At 40.8% G+C, this 20,157-nt stretch overlaps 3 protein-coding genes across 3 annotated transcripts in view; 2 read left to right on the forward strand and 1 right to left on the reverse strand.

Annotated features, from left to right (window-relative positions):
* Positions 1-3,548, forward strand: part of SH3BGRL (SH3 domain binding glutamate rich protein like) — a 32,985-nt gene extending 29,437 nt beyond the window's left edge. The window contains exons 3-4 of the mRNA XM_014055026.2: positions 1,698-1,778; positions 2,520-3,548. Of these exons, the coding sequence (XP_013910501.2) occupies positions 1,698-1,778; positions 2,520-2,552 (114 nt within the window). The 3' untranslated portion in view covers positions 2,553-3,548. The remainder of the gene's footprint in view (positions 1-1,697; positions 1,779-2,519) is intronic.
* A 3,465-nt stretch (positions 3,549-7,013) lies between these two features.
* LOC106540037 (SH3 domain-binding glutamic acid-rich-like protein 3) lies at positions 7,014-11,239 on the reverse strand. Its single transcript, XM_014055013.2, has 3 exons — positions 11,171-11,239; positions 8,438-8,605; positions 7,014-7,517 (listed from the first exon to the last, which is right to left on the reverse strand). Exons 1-3 carry the CDS (start codon positions 11,216-11,218, stop codon positions 7,416-7,418), a joined length of 318 nt encoding a protein of 105 aa, XP_013910488.2. The 5' UTR covers positions 11,219-11,239; the 3' UTR covers positions 7,014-7,415.
* A 1,647-nt stretch (positions 11,240-12,886) lies between these two features.
* On the forward strand, positions 12,887-19,690 carry LOC106540038 (TLR adapter interacting with SLC15A4 on the lysosome). Its single transcript, XM_087727071.1, has 2 exons — positions 12,887-13,216; positions 18,533-19,690. Exon 2 carries the CDS (start codon positions 18,580-18,582, stop codon positions 19,405-19,407), a length of 828 nt encoding a protein of 275 aa, XP_087583197.1. The 5' UTR covers positions 12,887-13,216; positions 18,533-18,579; the 3' UTR covers positions 19,408-19,690.
* The last annotated feature ends 467 nt before the right edge of the window (positions 19,691-20,157 follow it).

A 20,157-nucleotide genomic window follows, 5' to 3' on the forward strand; every position in this document is an offset into this window, starting at 1 on the left:
GAAGAAAAACCAGAAAGTCCAGTTGCCTCTTGAAAAAGCAGCTTTGGGACAACCAGGACTTGGATGAGAATCTACAAAACAAAATTCTCCATTCAAGAATTTTGAGACTCTAGAAAGAGTGCAGGGAAGAGCCATAAGGATGATTAGGGGACTGAGGGTAAAACATAGGAACAATGGTTGCTGAAACTGGGTATGTCTAGTCTGATGAAAAGAAGGACTAGGGGAGACACGATAGCAATGTTCCAATATCTCAGGGGTTGCCACAAAGAAGAGGGAGTCAAACTATTCTCCAAAGCACTAAGAAGCAATGGGTGGAAACTAATCAAGGAGAGAAGCAACTTAGATCTAAGGAGAAATTTCCTGACAGAACAATTAATCAGTGGAACCGCTTGCCTCCAGAAGTTGTAAATGCTCCAACACTGGAAGTTTTGAAGAAGAGATTGTATAACCATTTGTTTGAAGTAGTGTAGGTTATCCTGCCTAAACAGGGGGTTGGACTAGAAGACTTCCAAGGTCCCTTCCAACTCTGTTATTCTATTCTTTTCTAATTAAAAATAGTTTAAAACGTGAATATTTGGTAATATAAAGAGTCTGCCCTCTAGGGAATAGCGGTCCCATATAGTTGAATTTGGCTGTATTTCCCAACTCAGAAATACTTCTCGGAGACTAATTCAAGCTACTCAGCATATTTATTGGCCCAGGTATAATCCAACCATCAGATTTCTTGCCAAACCAGCTGGAGTACGTGTTGATTTTTAAAGCCAACAATATGTAACTGAACCAGCCAAGTCCAATTCTCCAGGGATGAATTCCCTATCACGACTACTTTGTTTCTTACTAATGGAATAGCCTAAGAATAAAGGATGGGCTTATGAAGTCAACTGTAATGGACAGAATAGATTTCATTAAAAAAAGTATTGCGTATTAAGATGAAATTCTAGGATGTCTCTTGAAAATAATCATCTAGCCAGCTTCTGCTCAGAGGTTAGTAAAGTGTTGGATAGGTTCCTCTGCTCCCTTCAGTATCACGGAAAAATGGGAAATATATTAATACTAGCTGGACATCCGTGCTTCACAATGAAACTATGTGATTGAACAATGCAGGAGAAATCCAGTTCAATACATTGGCTGAGTGGTGGTCGGTAATTAAAACACATAAGGGAATATTGCTCCCGCTGCCTTGAGATCTATGGAAGCAGTTCCATAGGTGGAAGGCATAGACATTTTGGTGAAGTACCAATGTTTACTACTGTAATGAGCCCCAGACCACTCCTGAGTGAAGGAGTTGAACATCTGCCAGTTTGAACTGAGATAGCGGAATGTGAGGCAACTGGCAGTTGGAACAGAGTTCTTTTCAAGTGAGGAGGGGGAGTAGAACTCCTTAGCATCAGAGCGTTTTAATAATAATATAAGAAATACTAATGATCTGCTGGTCATTTTGAAAAAATCCTTTCTTAGCGAGCACCTAGAAGCCAAGAGGAACATACGTGCCAAATTTCAAATTTGTAGGCTTTATAGTTCTGGAGGTCTTGTGATGAGCGAGTGGTATTTGCCTTTTATATATACCCGTAGATATAGATTTATAAATAGGCATGATGGGTCTTTGTGAGTTCCTTTTTCTCAAAGATCAAATACTACAAACTGGTTCCTAAAGGCTATATACTGATGTTTCTTTTCTTCCCTCTCCCATCCCATAGGATTATGAGGCTTTCTTTGAAGCTAGAGAGAATAATGCCGTCTATGCTTTTTTAGGCTTGACTCCCCCACCTGGTTCAAAGGTAGGTTGCTTGAACTCTGTTTCCTGTGCTTTGAAAGTGTAAACTGGGAGTCTCCAAACTCAGCCACTTTGAGACTTGTGGACTTCAACTCCCAGAATTCCCCAGCCAGCATGCTGGGAGTTGAAGTTCATAAGTCTTAAAGTGACCAAGTTTGGAGATTCCTGGTCTAAATTGCAAGTGTTGCATTTAAAGTTTATTTTCTCTCACCATGAGAGCTTTTTTTTCCTGGATTTTCTCCTCTCCAATAAGGAACTCTTTATTACATGAAACAGTGCTAGATTTATCTCTGGCAGCAGTTAAAATTTTCAAAAAGATACTAGAGTATGCTGAGCATGGGTAAAAGAGAATTCACATTTTATATTTAAGGCTGATGAGCTTCCTTGTTTATTTTATCTTCATCTATTTTTTTACATCTTTGTTCTGTGACTGCCCCTTTAGTCTGGTCTTAGGATGAATACTAAGAATTTTTAATAGAAATAGTTTAGTGTTCCAATATATAATATTATATTAACCACCCCAGCTTTTGATTATCTTTCTTTTCCTCTTAAAAGCTTTAGTGATATTACTGAAACAGATGTAAATTTTCTTCCTTAACACACTTGACAAGCATCTCATTCAACAATCGAAATTTTGGGTTCAATTATGGTAGTAAGTTGAGGACCACCTGTACAGGTGACCAAATTGTTTTGTTTTATTTATTAAAAATAAACTTGGCTAACATTTCTCTCATTGTCTTTCCAGGAGGCAGAAGCACTAGCAAAACAAGGGGTGTGAATCCTTCCCCCCTTTCTTCCTCCCAGCCTCAAGCCTTAAAAATTCTGCAAAGAGAAAATCCTACAGCTTTTCTCCCTTACAATAGCAAAAACCAATGCGCTTGAAGAAAAAAAGAAGCAAAGGTTTTGTTGTTTTCCCCAAAATTACTGGCTGCTCTCTACAATATTCTGCCATATAGATTTAACAAGAAGCCACACCAAATAGTATTATCATTATGGATGATGATGATGATGATGATGATGATGATGATGATGATGATAATAATAGTAAATACAACTGTGCCACAATGAGAGAAAGAGAGAGAAATTAAATGAAGTTTCTGGAAACCCTTGATTGAATTTTGACTCTTGCAGCTCATCACCCTCTTTTTTTTTGTAAAATTAACGAAAGCATTGTATTTTTTCTCTCTGTGACACAGATCTGTAATTATACTTGCAGATGTAGAGAAAATCTAGCTGCAAAAATGTTTATTAATAAACCCCAGTGCCTCTACTGCTTCAAAAACCGAAATGACAAATAGGATGTCCTAAAGTTTGTTGCAATGTCACATAGCTGATGTTTGCAATGACTTGTGGTAGTTAGGATGTTTGTAGAGTTGGTCTTTTGTTATTTTGTAACATAGATTGATGCTATTGGAGTCTCTTTGATTGAATCAGGGCAGGATTTGCCAGAGTTGATCAGAACACAATGACAGTCTTAGGGAAAGGCAAGATTTTTGTGCAGTCTCAGTAAAATGTGCATTTCTAACCCTCTGGATTTATGAAAACAACAAAATAGTTCTTATTTCGCTAGAATGTGAAGCAAATGTAATATGGGGCCAAAATACTTTTTGTTATTTTTTTTATTATTATTAAGAAACAAGGTCAAGTAATTACGAATTAGAATAACACTTAGTTTGATATATTGAGCTTGTAAAATGTTTTCTATACAAGATGAGATTTGTTAAAATCAAGGGTCCAATATGAAATAAAACTGAATAAAGGTCATTTGCAGGAATGAAGCTTGTAGGTCTCTATGATATAGGAACTTCAACTGATTTTTCAGCCTGGTTTTGCAATGCTGAGAAGTTGCCTTTAGCAGTTTGTCAAACTCCTAGTATTTTCAGAATGTGTAATAACGATCAAAGATGTGGGCAAGAACCCCATCCCAAGAAACACATTAGCTACAAGTAATGCTGAAAAGTGTGTGTGTCACTCCTATGGATTTGGAAAGTTGTAGAAATGCAGCTGAATCACAAAGTCTTAATCAAATCACATCAATATAGATATATCCAATAGAAAGAATATACCAATATATATATATATATATATATATATATATATATATATATTGCTCAGGGTTTGAACTGTGGAGTCCTTGGTGCTCTCTGAGCTTGGTTGTTTGCTTGCAGATGTTTCCTTACCCAACTAGATAACATCATCAGTGAGATTAAGCCTGGGGTTTGCTTTCTGTTTTGATACAGCAGCTTGCCCTGCTAGCACTGGTGAGCAGTGGTTTTCTCCTTGGCAGTTCTTCAATTAACACATCTCCTTCAACAGCCAAGAACTAGATAAGCGGAGATTAACACCAGAGAAACAATCAAGCAGAAAATATCACCCTAATCAAGGAAGTAGCAAGGAGAAAACCACACCCCCAGCCACAGCCGGCAAGGCAAACTATATAAAAAAGGAGCATTGATGATATTATTTAGTCAAATTATAACAAATCATATGCAGATATCATCAAGCTTGGGGAATATCAAGAACTTCACAGATAAATAGATGTATGTTGCCTTTTTATCTCATGGATATTGTATTCTCAGCCCGTGCGGAGGACCAAAGTTAATGTAGATGACTCCATCCAAATATTCCCTTTCCCACTTAATAATACATGCAGATAAATACACAAATCAACATGAGGTTTTTTTTAAAAAACTAAGATTCCTGTCAGTTGACATGGTCCCTCCAGAATTTAAGTTCTGCAGGAATTGCCTAAGTTTATAATGTCTGCATTATTTTATCTGTGTTAGCTTTCATGAGGCCTTTGAGAGTCAAAATACAATAATTGCTTCTCTTTTGTGTTGTTTTCGGAAAAAATGTTTAGTATGGTGTTTTTCTTTGGAAATATGTAGTATGTAGAGCAATATTTGTCAGCTTTGCCAACTTTTAAGATGGGCAGATTTCAGCTCCCAGAATTCCACATCATGGCTGGCTGGAATATTTTGGGAGTTGAAGTCCACCCATCTTAAAGTTGCCAAGGTTGAGAAATGCTAATGTCGAATGTCTGGTTTTACCAGTTCTGGATTCCAAAAGAAAAAAAGAGGACCATCTCTTCTTAGTTCATACTATATGCTTTTGCACCAATGATCATTCCTAGTTGTTCCTGGCTCTTGGGCTGAGATTGGACAAAGAATACTCTGCAGGTTTGAGATGGGTTTTGATGGTAAGAAACTCAAGACAGGACAAATCCTGCATCCAGTGGCTGAAGACGGTTCCACAAAGTTTTTCACTCAAATATATTGATCTACATATATCTTCCTAATTCATTGCTATTGGAAAGCCTATGTTAGATAACCCCCTTATCTCTTAATAGTCTATTGTCATTAATAGTCATTAATTTTTGCATTAAATGAGTATATTGTAACTCAAACTTGTTATACTCTTAATTTCTTATAAGCAGTCTCTTATTATTATACTAACCCTCTAAGTCATTCTTTGTATGATATCCTCTACAACTATATCTTTTATTGTGTAATTTTTATATTCTGCAACAAGGATGGGCAACTCTGGCAACTTTACGACCTGTGGACTCCAACTTCTAGGACTTTTGGGACCTGACGTCCACAGGTGTTAAAGTTGCCATAGTTGCCCACATCCCTACGGCCTGCACTTTTCCTCTTACACAGGCCTACTCAGCGAGCCTTGTGGTTTTGGCTTGATTGTCATTCCCAGGAGCCCTATTATCGTTAGCAGTTGTCCTTTTGTTTTGTCTGCCGCTAACCTGAACTAGTGCCATTGCTTGGCCTGCTACATGGTAATTAGCGCTAGCGTGAGGGTTACATACCGCCCCATAGCGCTTCACAGCACTCTCTAGGCAGTTTACAGTATAGCAGCATTATTTGCATGTTGCCCCCCCCCCCCAACAATCTGGGTCATCCTCCTTTTACCAACCTTGGAAAGATGGAAGGCTGAGTCAATCTTGAGCCCACCAGGATCGAATTCCAGGCTGTGGGCAGAGTTTTGCCTGTAATTGTGCATGCTAACCATTGCGCCACCAGGATTCCTTGCCCCTTTGGGCAACTTGCAACTCTGTGAATAGCACTAGAGGTCTGTTCTTGCTGGGATTCTGCTAGTTCCTCTTTGGGCCTTTGATCACCCACCTTCTGGTCTATCAGACCTTGGCATCCATTCATAACTTCAGTTTTTCTCTCATAATCCCACTGTGCTTGAGTCTCTTTGGCTGGCAGTCCTGTTTCTTTTCCTAAATGATAGCAGTTCACAACTCATTTGAAACTTTTCTTTTCCCTATTTCATGATGGCCGTGGGCTCTGAATTAGGAAAGTTCAATCAGAAATATTTTTTTTAAAGTATGTGATAGGAATCACACATTTTTGAATAGATCGTCATTTTGTCTGTTACGTTGACCTTAATCGTGGCAAGGAGGATGTTGTACCAGCTTCCAATTCCAGAAATCTATTCATAAAAGCTGCACATCTTCTGCTGTTTTGTTATAATAATATGCAATTTCGTAATAGTTTTTTTCTACTTTTACACTCAAAACAATCATTGTTCTTTTTAACTGCTGCTTTCGCTTCAGGTATGGTGATCGCCAGCTTTTTAGTGCCTAGGAATCCTCTTTATATTTTTAACATTTTCTTTATCTGCAATAACTTCTCATAGGCAACTGAGGTTATAAAAGCCAACAGAAATGGGACCACTGAAAACCAAAGGGAATCTATCAGTATTTTTGGATTTTACAGTACAGAAATGTCTTTAAAAAAACTTTGAGAAAAAAAAAATCCCTGCTTCCAAATCAGTTCAAAGATTGATTCAACCTAAAGGCAACACATGGAAGGACATGGTGGCTCAGTGGCTAAGACGCTGAGCCTGTCAATCGGTAGTTCGGCGCTTCGAATCCCTAGTGCTGCGTAACGTAGTGAGCTCCTGTTACTTGTCCCAGCTTCTGCCAACCTAGCAGTTCAAAAGCACATAAAAATGCAAGTAGAAAAATAGGAACCAACTTTGGTGGGAAGGTAACAGCGTCCTGTGCACTTTCGGTGTTTAGTCATGCCGGCCACATAACCACAGACACATCTTTGGACAGCGCTGGCTCTTTGGCTTTGAAACGGAGATGAACACCGCCCTCTAGAGTTGGGAATGACTAGTACATATGTGTGAGGGGAATCTTTACCTTACCTTTACCTAAAGACAACACAAGCATTTGCAGGAATCATGTCCTCAAAGAAAACAGGACAGCTCTAAGTAACTTTACGTTATTATTTTATTCATCCAGATAATAACGGTATCTGAAGTCACAACTTCAAAAGATATGTTTCATTAGGACTTTCACTCTGGCGTTTTAAATGAGTCAAAATCCTTCTATCTGATAGGAGAGATTTCAAGTTGGTGTGTTTAACAGTGTGTCCACCCAGCTACCAGAAAAGTAATGGCTCACTTTTTGTGTTCTACTGTCAGAGAAAGGTGTTACTGCCTTATCCTCAAAGTAAACCTTATACAAAAAGCTGAAAGAGTGGACATTACTTCTTTGCAATTCCCATGTTTTTCACAGGGAGCTGAATTTCTTTGACATACAAAATTCCTGTTTCATCTAAACTTTTTTTTTAAAAAAATGGTTTAAGCATTGAACACATATAAAGGAACATCTTCAAATTGTTGCCACATTTTTCCCCATTCTATCTACAGCTGCTACCTTAAGGAATTTCTTAACTTCTTCATTTTCAGTTGCTTCATACAGCATCTCAAAGTCCTGAAACAAATACAAAAGATAGAAGTTAACTGAGTTAAGAAAGCAGAAGGGCACTGGGATGAAAGTCACATTCCGCTGGACGTCACTTTTCTTCAGAATGCTGTTACTGCTGAGCCTGAATCTGTTTATCCTAGATTCAAATGGCCATTCCATTCCTAAAGTCACTGGATTATGCCAATCACTCACTGACTATAGAAATCACATTTAATCATGATTTGTTAACGAGATTCAAAGAATATGCTACACTGAATGCAACCATACTATAGGTTACCATGGTCTGAGAACTCTTTATCAACCTTAATTTGCTCATTTGGATTGTTGGAAGGAGAAAGCAGAAAAGAAAACTCTATGGTGGGACAAACTTTTTTTGTCAGAAGATGGTAAAATATGCGATTTCTGCTACATACAAGATTTTTTTCCAATCAAAAATGAAACTAACTGACCTTGTCTAGGGACAACTTACCCTTCTGCAAATCTGATTGGTAGGTCAGCCCTAAAAATGGGAACATGGTTTGGTTCTTTTGTGCACTTTGGATGACTAACAGCTCATTGATGTAATGTAGTTCACACACACTATTTTCCCTATCCTTCCTTCCCTCCACCCCTTTTTTCCATTTGGAAATAATAGCATAGTCAATATGTAACCTGCACGGGGGATGATTCTAATGTTTGAAGAAGAAAAAGGCTGGAGATGGTGCCAATGAGGGAAGAAAAAAAGCAAGAATTGGAGGAAGTGAATAAATTCCAGATTTTTTTCTTGTTTTGGGAGGGAAGGTTAATGAGACATTATATTCACACACAAAATACCTTTTGAATAAGTGTGCTTTTATTCACCTTCCGTTGGTGCTGTCCAACTTGTTTTCCAGCCCTTATAACCAAATCCATAATTTGGTTGCCTCCCGCAATCTGATTTTCCTTACCCCGCAATACTCGTCTCCGTTAAAGATCTGGGGCGGGACTGCATCAGCCTTGCCAACTTTGTCCCTCATCTCTTGCAGCAAACTTTCACTAAGAGAGACATCCACCAACTGGTACTTCATGCGGTTCCCATCCAGAATACGAAGAACCTCAGACTGCCTCTGCTTCACCTAGATAGGATATCAACAGTTTTGGTGAAGAGGGAGGGTAGAGACTTTGGGATGTCACAGATCTGACAGCATCTCTTAACACTTCAAATCCAGGTGTTACCATGGGGCTGCCCTAGTCCTCCGCTTGGGATGATTCCGGGTTTTAGTTAGAAGAGCTGGAAGCTAACTTCATATCAAAAAGTTAGTTCAAAAGTGGGTGACTTTAGCTGGGGCTAAAAATGCAGCTTCCTCGGGGTTCATGCCCATTTTTGAGAACAGCCCTTCAATACAGCTTCCTTCCCCCCCACCCACTCAAATTCCCCTCCTCTATTTTAGTAATTTTGCATTTCCCTCCTTCCTGCCCTCTGCCAAGTTAAAATCACTATTTATATCACAATGGATTCTTTTTTAAATTAAAAGTTTGGTAATAGAGAACAAAGGTGCATTCGCTAACAAAGCCACATACGGGTTACAATCCCCTGAATATTTCCTGAAGTACAAACTTACAAATTACTTAGTTTATTATGCTACAGGAAAAAGAATCAATCCAGGCAACTAATTAGTATTTTTTAAACTTGTGCAGAAATGGTTTCTTTTTGAAAGTCTGCCCATCCCTGTATACTGCTTCTGACAACTACAGATTTCTGATGTCTTAGTCTTGGCATAGCTTTCTTGTAGTACTATTTCTATTGATTTTTCTGAAACTAATTTATTTTGAGCCATAGTTTGTGTGTTTCTATTTTTAAGAGTGGCAGTTTTTGAATGTTAAAAAAGTGCCTTGAATGGAATGCCTGTATTAGGAATTATTTTTGCTTCCAGCAGATGGAAGACGCTGGTGTAAAATTATAAAATGTTATATACACACACACACACACACACACACACACACACACACACACACACACACACACATATGATAGCACAACTTGCACTTCTTTAAATCTGTAAACTGCCTAGAGTCCTAAGAAATGAGGTGGCAGATGAAATGCATCAGATATATAGATTGAATGTCAGTCCAGATACCAATAGAAGGTAATATTTTTAACTCAGGCTTGAACGCTCTGGAGTTCTTGGTGCTCTCTGAGTTTGTTTCCTTGCAGGCATTTCAATACTCAACTAGGTAACAGCATCAGTGCTAGAAGAAAGTGGGGTTTGCTGTCTTATATAAAGTCTCTTCTAGGACTGGTGTTGGCTGCTGGATTTGAGTGGATTTGCAAGAAGGTTCCAATGAGTATTATTTATTACTTCATTGTAAGAGTGTATTTGTAGCTCTGAGTTGAACTGTTGTGGTCCTTGGTCTTTCTGAGCTCGGTTGCTTTCTTGCAGACATTTGACTACCCAACTAGGGTAGGTAATATGATCAGTGCTACTGTAGGAAGGAGTGGGGTTTGCTCTCTGTCATTCAAGGCTCGAGAATGTCTCATCTCTATTCTCAGCAGCTCCAAAGAAGCCCAGAGGGAAGGAGCTGGAGCCCCTCTTCTCCAGACATCCTTGCAGACCAGAGTTTGTGCATTTCAGAGCCCTTACCCAACACTGATCTCATTGCAAGCCTTTTATTGATCTTTTGAATTCAAAATAGTCTGTCTGGGGAATCCACTTCCCTGTCTCTCTCCCCTTACTCAGGATGCCCCCATCCCCAGAGATGGATCAGCATTTCCAGCCTGAGGTGATGGGAGTTGGCGGTCCAAGGGTTGTACTTCAACACTCAATGAAAGATGCTGGGGGGGGATGGGAATTGGGATCCCAATCTTTGGAAGGGTACTTGGGCTTGTATTTCCAAGGGACACAATGGATGCTTGGATGGCTGGGAGTGATGGTAGTGTGATCCATGAGGTCTCTGGAATGCTACTGGGACTTGTATTCCAGAGACACGCAAAGGATGTTAAGGTGGCTGAGAGTGATGGGAGCTGTGATCCAAGCCTTTGGAAGGGCACTGAAGCTTGTAGTTCCAAGACATAAAAGAGATGCTGGGTTGGCAGGGTTCCCCCATTTGTTTTTTTCTTCCTTCCCTTTTCCTTCCTCCTCCTTCCTTCTCTTTTCCTTCCGCTTCCTTCCTTCCTAATACTGAGCTTATTTTACCTTTCCACAAATGGGAAAAGAAACATTCCCATAATCCTTCCCCCCTTCTTTTAGTGATGCGAATTGTGATCCCAGAGTATGGAGAATAGATGAGGTTGTGGTTACAACACATGGAGAGCGATAGGAGTTGGGATCCCAGAGCCTTGGAGAACCACTGGGTTTTGTAGTCCTGAGACCTTCCAGACGGCGCTGGGAATAATGTTATGTGATCCCACAACTTGGCTGGGAATAATGGGAGTTATGATCCCAGGGGCACCGGGAAGGGCTCGCAGTTCCCAGGCAGGCGAAGGGCGCTGAGAATGACTGGAATTGTGGTCCACACGTCTCTGGAGGGAAGGGGACCTGCAATCTCAGCCACAAGGAAGGCGCTGGGGATAATGGGTCCTGTAGTCTCCGCACTCTCGGAGGGCGACGGGTTGCAGAAAGGTTCGGGGCGGCTCGCCCTCCCAAGTAGCCCGGCTTGTAAGGAGCTCTCGGGCGCGGTCGCTCCCCCAGGCTGCCCCTCACCTCCCTGGAGCCCGTCACGCTGGTGTAATACACTCGAAGGGCGGCCATGCTCGCCCTGGGCCCGCCGTTGCTATGAGAACACAACCGCCAGCGAGGCTCGGCCGTTCAGAGTGGTCACTCGCGCTGCCACTCAAAGAGCAGCCCGCCCCCCTCCCCGGTCTCTCCTTTCCCTGGTATTGTTCTTCTGCGCCCCTTGCGGGCCGGCGGGGAACTGTGTTCCTGCAAAGGCCATCAGACGGAAATAGACTTTTTTTTTCTCCCTCTCTTGTGGACCTTTAAGAGGTCGGTGTTGCGATGCTTGCGCATCCCGGCTAGCAAGAAGGGAATGGTAGGAGCTGGAGTCCAGCACCGAGACTGCCTGGGAGTTCTGGCCAATGCAGGAGATCTGAGATTCAGGGGAGAGGAGGCCAGACATGTTTTGGGGATCGAAGAGAAGAGAATAGAGGAAAGAAGAATAGAATAGAATAGAAGCCTGTAACTAGGAAACCATGATTTGCCCTAAGCTTGTTATAGCAAACCTGGTATTAAACCATAATGAATAAAATAGTGAGCTATAACTAAGGTGGTATGGTCTACAGGTAAAACCGCACTTGGAATACTGCATCCAGTTTTAAAAAATATGTTGAAGCGCAGAGAAGAGCAACAAAGTTAAAACATAATGAACAGTTGCAGGAATATTCTGCAACACCCCCCCCCCCCCAAGGCTATTCATGCCTTTTATTTGGGGAAAAAAAAACACAGGCCCATTTTCGTGAAAAAACGGGCTGTTGTTGGAAGGTTTGCAGAGTGCAAAAACTTTTTTTTCCTTTTGGAAAGCTCTTCAACTGATTGATGAGAATTAAATTGATCAAGTGCTGTGCCAGCCGAAAAACTTACCTATCTACTGTATTTCCCTCTCTCTCTATTTCTCTCTCTCTATCCCTCTATCTACCTACCTACCTACACACACACTCTCTCCCTACCTACTACTGTATTTCTCTCTCTCTTTCTCTCTATCCCTTTACCTACCTACCTACCTACCTACCTACCTACCTACCTACCTACCTAACTAACTAACTAACTAACTAACTAACTAACTAACTACTCTCTCTCTCTCCCTACCTATCTACTCACTCTCTCTCTCTCTTTCTCTCTATCCCTTTACCTACCTACCTACCTACCTACCTACCTAACTAACTAACTAACTAACTAACTACTCTCTCTCTCTCCCTACCTATCTACTCTCTCTCTCTCTCTCTTTCTCTCTATCCCTCTACCTACCTACTGTATATCTCTATTTCTCTCTCTATCCCTTTATCTATCTACTAACTACTCTCTCTCCCTACCTATCTACTATATTTCTATATCTATATCTATATCTCTATATCTATCTATCTATCTATCTATCTATCTATCTATCTATCTATCTATCTATCTATCTATCTATCTATCTATCTATCTATCTATCTATCTATCTATCTATCTATCTATCTATCCATCCATCCATCCATCCATCCATCCATCCATCCATCCATCCATCCATCCCTTTATCTACCTATCTACCTAACTACCTAACTACCACTCTCTCTCCCTCCCTACCTAATGTATTTCTCTTTCTTTCTCACCCTGTCTATTCCTCTACCTATCTACTTTTTTAAAAAAATGCCTCTTCAAAACCTTGGTGCATCTTATACTCCGAAAAATATGGTACATTTTCGTTTTCCTAGTTAAGTTGTACTTCCTCTTTCCTGTGCAGTTCCGCAAATTGTATCAGTTACAAGAGAACAGCACTTATCTGCCTCATTACACAATAAAATTTTTAAAAGTCAGATCCTTTTTTGGATTTACTATCGCAGGAGGGGTGGCCACAGAGATTTCCCTCCCCCCTCACTGGCAGTGACTTGTTGTTAAATGCTTGAACATTGCAGAATCCCAGAGATTCAAGCATGACTTGTAGAGAGTAGAACATCTGGGCAATCTTTGAAAAAAGTTCAGAAAGGAATCATCCTTGTCTCTATTTTGTGGCCGTTTTCCCTCCTGATCCCACAAAGCATGTAATCAGCAAAGGTACGTTTATTGCAAACACAGGGAGGTTAACGTTTTATGTAATTTAAAATATGTTAAGGCTATAATCCAGGGCATTTTTTGCAAGCCTCTCAGAATTGCTTGCTAGTCAGATGGGAGGAATACATTTAAGAAATAAATACAAATAAACAAACCAAAATGTAATTGGGAATATGTTTTGCTGAAGGGGCCACCTTGAGATAGCCCCAAACTATGACAATTTGAGTTCCCATTGGTTAATGTATGGTAGTTCATGGTAAGATTTGCAAGTAATAGTGACATTTTTGGAATGAATGTTTTAAAATCTTTTTTTAATTTTTTTTTGCAACGTAATATATACAGGCAGTATCACATGGATGCAAAAAAGGCTTGGGGACAAATATAAATCTAAGCTTAGCTGAAAATCATACCCCTACTGTTTTACCTTCTTGGATTATATTATTTTAATATTGTACAAAATCTATCTCTGCACCCTGTCTCCTATAGTTTATCTGGGGTAAACTAACGTGGAGAGATAACACGTTAAACCTTTTGCCAAGAGACAATACTGTAGAATTTCCTGCAATATTTTAGTGATGACCTACAGAGTATGGCTTTATCGCTTGGACTATGGGTAAATTTAAAACAAATTATACAGAATCTGCCCAACTAGGCAGTGTCATAGAGGATACTCATCTTATAATGCAATACAATAGCAGAGTTGGAAGGGACCTTGGAGGTCTTCTAGTCCAACCCCCCGGCCTAAGCAGGAAATCCTATACAGTTCCAGACAAATGGTTATCCAACATCTTCTTAAAGACTTCCAGTGTTGGGGCATTCACAACTTCTGGAGGCAAGCTGTTCCACTGATTAATTGTTCTCACTGTCAGGAAATTTCTCCTTAGTTCTAAGTTGCTTCTCTCCTTGATTAGTTTCCACCCATTGCTTCTTGTTCTACCCTCAGAGAGGGTAGTTTCTACCCTTGGAGAATAGTTTTACTCCCTCTTCTTTGTGGCAACCCCTGAGATATTGGAACACTGCCATCATGTCTCCCCTAGTCCTTCTTTTCATTAAACTAGACATACCCTGTTCCTGCAACCGTTCTTCATATGTTTTAGTCTCCAGTCCCCTAATCATCTTTGTTGCTCTTCTCTGCACTCTTTGCACCTTGAAACAAAACAGGTGGAAATATTCACACAAGTGGTCCCCTCCCTCTGGACTATAGTATTCTCCCCTCCAAATTTAGTCTGCCCCCATCCTGATGATCTTTCTGGACGTGACAAAAATAATCCTCTTCAAGAGACCTTCCAACTTGTTTTTATGGCAGCTACGCTTTTATTTATAGATTGTAAAAGAAACAGAATCAGAATAGAGCTGGAAGGGACCTTGGAGGTCTTCTAATCCACCCCCTCCCCCTGCTCAAATAGGTGATCCTATACCATTTCAGACTGGTGGCTGTCCAGTCTTTTCTTAAAAACCTCCATGCAGCACCCACAACTTCTGAATGCAAGCTGTTTCAATAGTTAATTGTCCTCCCTGTTAGGAAGATTCTCCTTAATTCCAGTGTGCTTCTCTCCTTAATCAGTTTCCATCCATTGTTTCTTGTTTTGCCCTCTGGTACTTGGGAGAATATTTCACCCCCTCCTCTTTGTGGCAACCTCTCAAATACTGCAATACTGCTATCATGTCACTCTTTAGTCCTTCTTTTCTCTAGACTAGCCAAACACAAATCCTGCAACTGTTCTTTATATGTTTTAGTCTCCAGGCTTTTAATTATCTTCTTTGCTCTTCTTTGCACTTTTTCCAGTTAGATTGTTTTTTTTAAAAAAATATTTATTAATGTTGCAGTTCTTTTTATACGTTTATTACGTGTTTTTTTAATTTTATTTTAAGCCACCCAGAATTGGAAGAAAAGGCTGTTGTATAAAATTGGGCCTAGAAAAATAATTCATTGGGGTTATTTAACTTGCAGGACTTTACACAACTTGGGTAAACTTGTAGTGATTTCAGAACAAGGCACCAAGTTGAGAAAATTTTGATCAGGATCGAGAATCACTTAGGATGTGGGACATGGTTTGGGTGAGCTTTTAAGAAGAGATTGGACAGCCCTTTTGTCTGGAATTGTATAATTATAATTGTATAATTGTGCTTGAGCAGGGGGCTGGGCTAGAAGACCTCCAAGGTCCCTTCCAATTCTTTTATTCTATTAAATCTATCGTGAGAATAATTCAGGTGAGATCTAGAATGGGCCAAGGTAAAACATCTGTAAGAAATGTGGAAATTCATCTGGAGGGTTTATATTTTGCTCCCCCACTCTCCTCCACGCCTTATAATAACTCTTAAGATTCAGCCTGCTCTGTGTGTTCTGCAGAAAAGACAAGTTGAGAAAATTTTGATCGGGGTTGAGAGGCACTTAAGATGTGGGACATGGTTTGGGTGAGCCTCATATGCTCAACCACAATTTCCTGTTAACCTTTTTCTTTTTGAGAAATGAGACTCACAATAAACGAGGCGTGAGAGTTAAAAATAGTAAGTTATTAAATTAAATAGCAATTCTGGACTGAATGGACATATTTATCCTCTTTTCATAAATACCCGAAGGAAATTATTACAGCAAAGAAGAAACTGAGAGGTCCTTGGTGGTCTCTGAACTTGGTTGTTTTCTTACAGATTTTTCCATACCAAACTAGGTAACATCTTCAGTGATCCAACTCAAGGGCTGTTGTTTACTGTTTGTTTGTCTGAGTTAGTAGTTACTTGATTGGAGTATTTATTACTATTTGTTTGTTGGTACTAATACTCTTGGTATTAATCTGTCCTTATCTGGGTGTTAATGGTTGGTGGGAAAATGTTTTGGTCTTCTTGTTTCCTATTTTGTTTTCTGACAGTGCAAACCACTAATATATAAAAAGAGAGCAACTCCCCACTTCCTTCTAGCATTGATGATACTACCTAGTTTGGTAATGAAACGTGGTCAGTAAGAAAACAACCAAGCGGAGAGAGCACAAAGAGCCCAGAGTTCAACCTTGAGCTTCAACTTTTCTCTTCTAAAGAAGAAACTCTAATTTGACTGACTTGTAGGTTTTGCTGATAAAAGAAATTGATGTACCAACTTTCTAATTCCTTGAAAAAGGAGAAGAAATAGGAACGCAGTTAAGGAAAATGAATCAGAGGCTAAACAGCATATACATTGCATCAAACATTACTTCCTGAGTAATGAGGACCCAGATTGTTGGGGGCAATATGCTGACTCTCTGTAAACCGCTTAGAGAGGCCTGAAAGGCCTATGAAGCGGTATATAAGTCTACTGCTATTGCTATTGCTATTCCTTAATCAGCTTTTCTTGAACAAGCTGCAGTCAGATGGGTGTCTGTGTGGCAGACTAAGATGTAAAATACGTCAGAGTGCGCACAGCGTGACTACTATTTTGAGTCAACCCAGGAGTAAAATACAGTACACAGAGGTTTTGTCTTTCAAACAGTGGTTTATATACAAGACTTATATATACATACATACACGTGTTAGGCAAATACCAGGCATTCAATCAATCTTCAACTCTACATGGGGAACCACAATGGAGATAGAATGTAAGGAGGGAGATATAGGAGGAGGAGGAGGAGGAGGGAGGGAGAAAGAGAGAGAGGGAGAGAGAGAGAGAGAGAGAGAGAGAGAGAGAAAGAGAGAGAGACCCTCACATGGCTTCCCTTATATATACAGATTCTTAAATTTGATTTGGATTTTATTCAATTTGTAGGCTGCCCTATTCCCTGAAGGGACTCAGGGCGGCTGAACAAAGCCAAGGGAGGGGAAATTACAAAAAATAAGACAAAGACAATCAGACAATACAAACAGTTTAAAAGCACAACAGACACAGCAGATTCGAGTGGTGGGGGGAACTCAACCCCAGGCTTGCTGGGACAGCCAGGTCTTCACGGCCGTCCGGAAGGCCTGAAGGGTGGAGAGTGTCTGAATCTCCACGGGGAGCTCATTCCAAAGGGCCAGGGCAGCCACAGAGAAGGCTCTCCTCCGAGTAGTCGCCAGCCGACATTGGCTGGCAGATGGAATACGGAGGAGGCCTAATCTGTGGGATCGAATGGGTCTGTGGGAGGTAATCGGCAGAAGGCGGTCTCTCAAGTACCCAGGTCCAATGTAGGGCTTTATAAGTAATAATTAGCACCCTGAAGCGTATCCGGAGACCAATAGGTAGCCAGTGCAGCTCGCGGAGGATAGGTGTAACGTGGGTGTACCGGGGTGCACCCACAATCGCTCGCGCGGCTGCATTCTGGACCAGCTGGAGTCTCCGAACACTCTTCAAGGGCTGCCCCATGTAGAGCGGAAGTAACCCTGCTGACTTATATCATCTTGGTTGACAGCGTTACAGCAGCTGGTCAGCTATTAAATTACCCTGACAAAATACAATCTACAAATCATAATATGGATTCATAGAATGCATTGAGCTAAAGCAAAGCAAACGTCCTCTGTAAGAGTTTTCACCCATCTAGCTAAACCAATTGTGATCCAATTTGTGAGCAAATTCTTCCTGCGTAGGCTATACCATGTTGTGTGAATCCAACCATCATGATCTACAAACCATAGTTCATGGTTTAGAATGTATGATCTCAGCCAAAGGAATCAGGAGTCAATATCCACAGACGGATACTTTTTTATTTGCTTGCTTAACTATAAATCATTTTCAGTGTATTTTGAGCCACTGAATAGTTCTCTAAGTGTTTTTTCTGGATAACTTAGAACAACCTGGTTCTCTAATGTTCCTTCTTATCTTTCTGGTGTTTTGCAATGGCTTGCCAAATTATTGGGATTAGAGAATATGTTTTGCTTAGCATAAGGGCAGCGCAGAAAAGGAAGAGCCAAAATTTAATCGCTGTAAGAGACGCTTTCCAGATGTTTTAGACCAAGGGTAGCCAACCTTTTTATACCTACCGCCCACTTTCGTATCTCTGTTAGTAGTAAAATTTTCTAACCGCCCACCGGTTCCACAGTAATGGTGATTTATAAAGTAGGGAAGTAACTTTACTTTATAAAATTTATAAAGCAGAGTTACAGCAAACCCCTACCGCCCACCATGAAAGCTGGAACACCCACTAGTGGGCAGTGGGGACCAGGTTGACTACCACTGTTTTAGACTATAAATTCCAGAATTCCTACACGCTGACCATGCTGATGTGGGAATTCTGGAATCTAATAAACCAGGAAGATCTTGGTTTAAAGAAGGCTGAGGATATTTTGCTGCTGTCTTAACCGAGGTACAATGAATTAAGCAACTGAATTTGTTTTCTCTTTCCTTCTCTAAATAACTTCTCTGTGTATTTTTTTTTAAAGGCATTTGCTCTGCATAGTCTTTTTGAAGGTCCGTCTTCTGAGCCACCATGCTGGCAGAAAGCTTCATAACTGTCTTTGCCTATAAAGGTGAGCTTTTTGACTCCCATCAAAGCCAGTTGCTGAAACCTGTCGGACAAGAAACTTGGCAAAGCCAGTTGGCAAATACGGATGAAAACGAACAGCTCTTTACGGAATCTAATCAGGACGCAACTGGTGGTGGGAACATGGATCCAAAAAGTCATCAGCAGATCCCTGGACAAGATGCCCCAAGGAACAAAATCCAGAAAATGCCCCTGTCTGTTCCTCAGCGCTTACCAGTTCAAGAGCAGCACTGTGGGAAAGATCTGGATTTGTACAGATCTTGGTCATGCCAAAGTCTTTATCAGAATTATCCCGATCTGCATATTGGAGGAGATCATATCGCTGATCATACACAATGTGATTCCGGCTGCTTCATGTACCAGACTTACAACGAATTGTCTGGTCCCGTGTTCCTGTCTACAGACCTCCCCTTAGATGCTCCCTTCCCGTTACAGAAACCCAGGGTGCTAAAGGTGGGGCCCGGGGATGACGTTGGGGAGAACAGCCTGGCTCCCCACAAGGAGCCCCTTTCTAACTCGTTGCTTAACAAACACATGGAAAAGGAAATGCAGGAACTGTATAAACAGTTTTGGGAAGAGAAGTTGACTCACTGCAATTCCATCACCCACTGCCTGATGTCGAACGGCCTGATGAGTAACCTCGGTGAGGCCCACCACCCGCTGTCTCATGGACACCAACAAACGCTCTTGCACTCCCTGGCTCGCCTGGGCTTGCACAACACTAGTGGTGGAAACAGCAGTGAAATTAGCACGCCGAATTTGCAAATCTCATGATTTGGCAAGAGAAAATGTTTGTGATGCAACGTGCAATAAATTCTTTAAAAACAGACAAAAGAAATGAGACAGTCTTTGGTTAATAGCAATACACTTAGACTTACAGACCACTTTACAGTGATTTACAGCCCTCTCTAAGTGGTTTACACAGTCGGCATATTGCCCCCAACAATCTGGGTTCTCATTTTACCCACGATGGGCGCTTCGCCTTAGCTGTTACAATGTAATCAGGGTTAACCGGAGAGGCAGTTTCTGTAAGCAGGACAATAAAGATGAGGCTAGAAACAACACCAGAATGTTTCCTTCCTGCCTTCCTTACAGGATTAGCCCTGTAAAGTGGAAAAAAACAAAAGGATATTTCTTTCAGCAACCGGTTCTCCGAGCTGCTTAGAAAGTTAACAACCGGGTCTCCCAAATAGGTGCAAACTGGCTGAATTCCACCACTGGCAACAACCTATATACAATGGAGCCCCATCGTGTATATTAAAAAATCTGAGAAGTTCTTGAAAGAAACCTAGGCATTATTAATCGTATTTTAGGGCTTATGCTGCATTTGTGTATCACTGGTTTTTAGCTATTAACAAAACATCAGATCAACAGAATAACAAAGTTGGAGGGGACCTTGGAGATCTTCTAGTCCAACCCCCTGCTCAAGCAGAAAGCCCTATACCATTTCAGGCAAGTGGTTGTCCAATCTCTTCTTAAAAATTTCCAGTGTTGGAACATTCACAACTTCTGGAGGCAAGTTGT

This window comes from Thamnophis sirtalis, unplaced genomic scaffold, assembly GCF_051295495.1.
Source record: "Thamnophis sirtalis isolate CommonGarterSnake01/CBP01778 unplaced genomic scaffold, rThaSir2_p1.2 scaffold_13, whole genome shotgun sequence".
Classification (NCBI taxonomy): domain Eukaryota; kingdom Metazoa; phylum Chordata; class Lepidosauria; order Squamata; family Natricidae; genus Thamnophis; species Thamnophis sirtalis.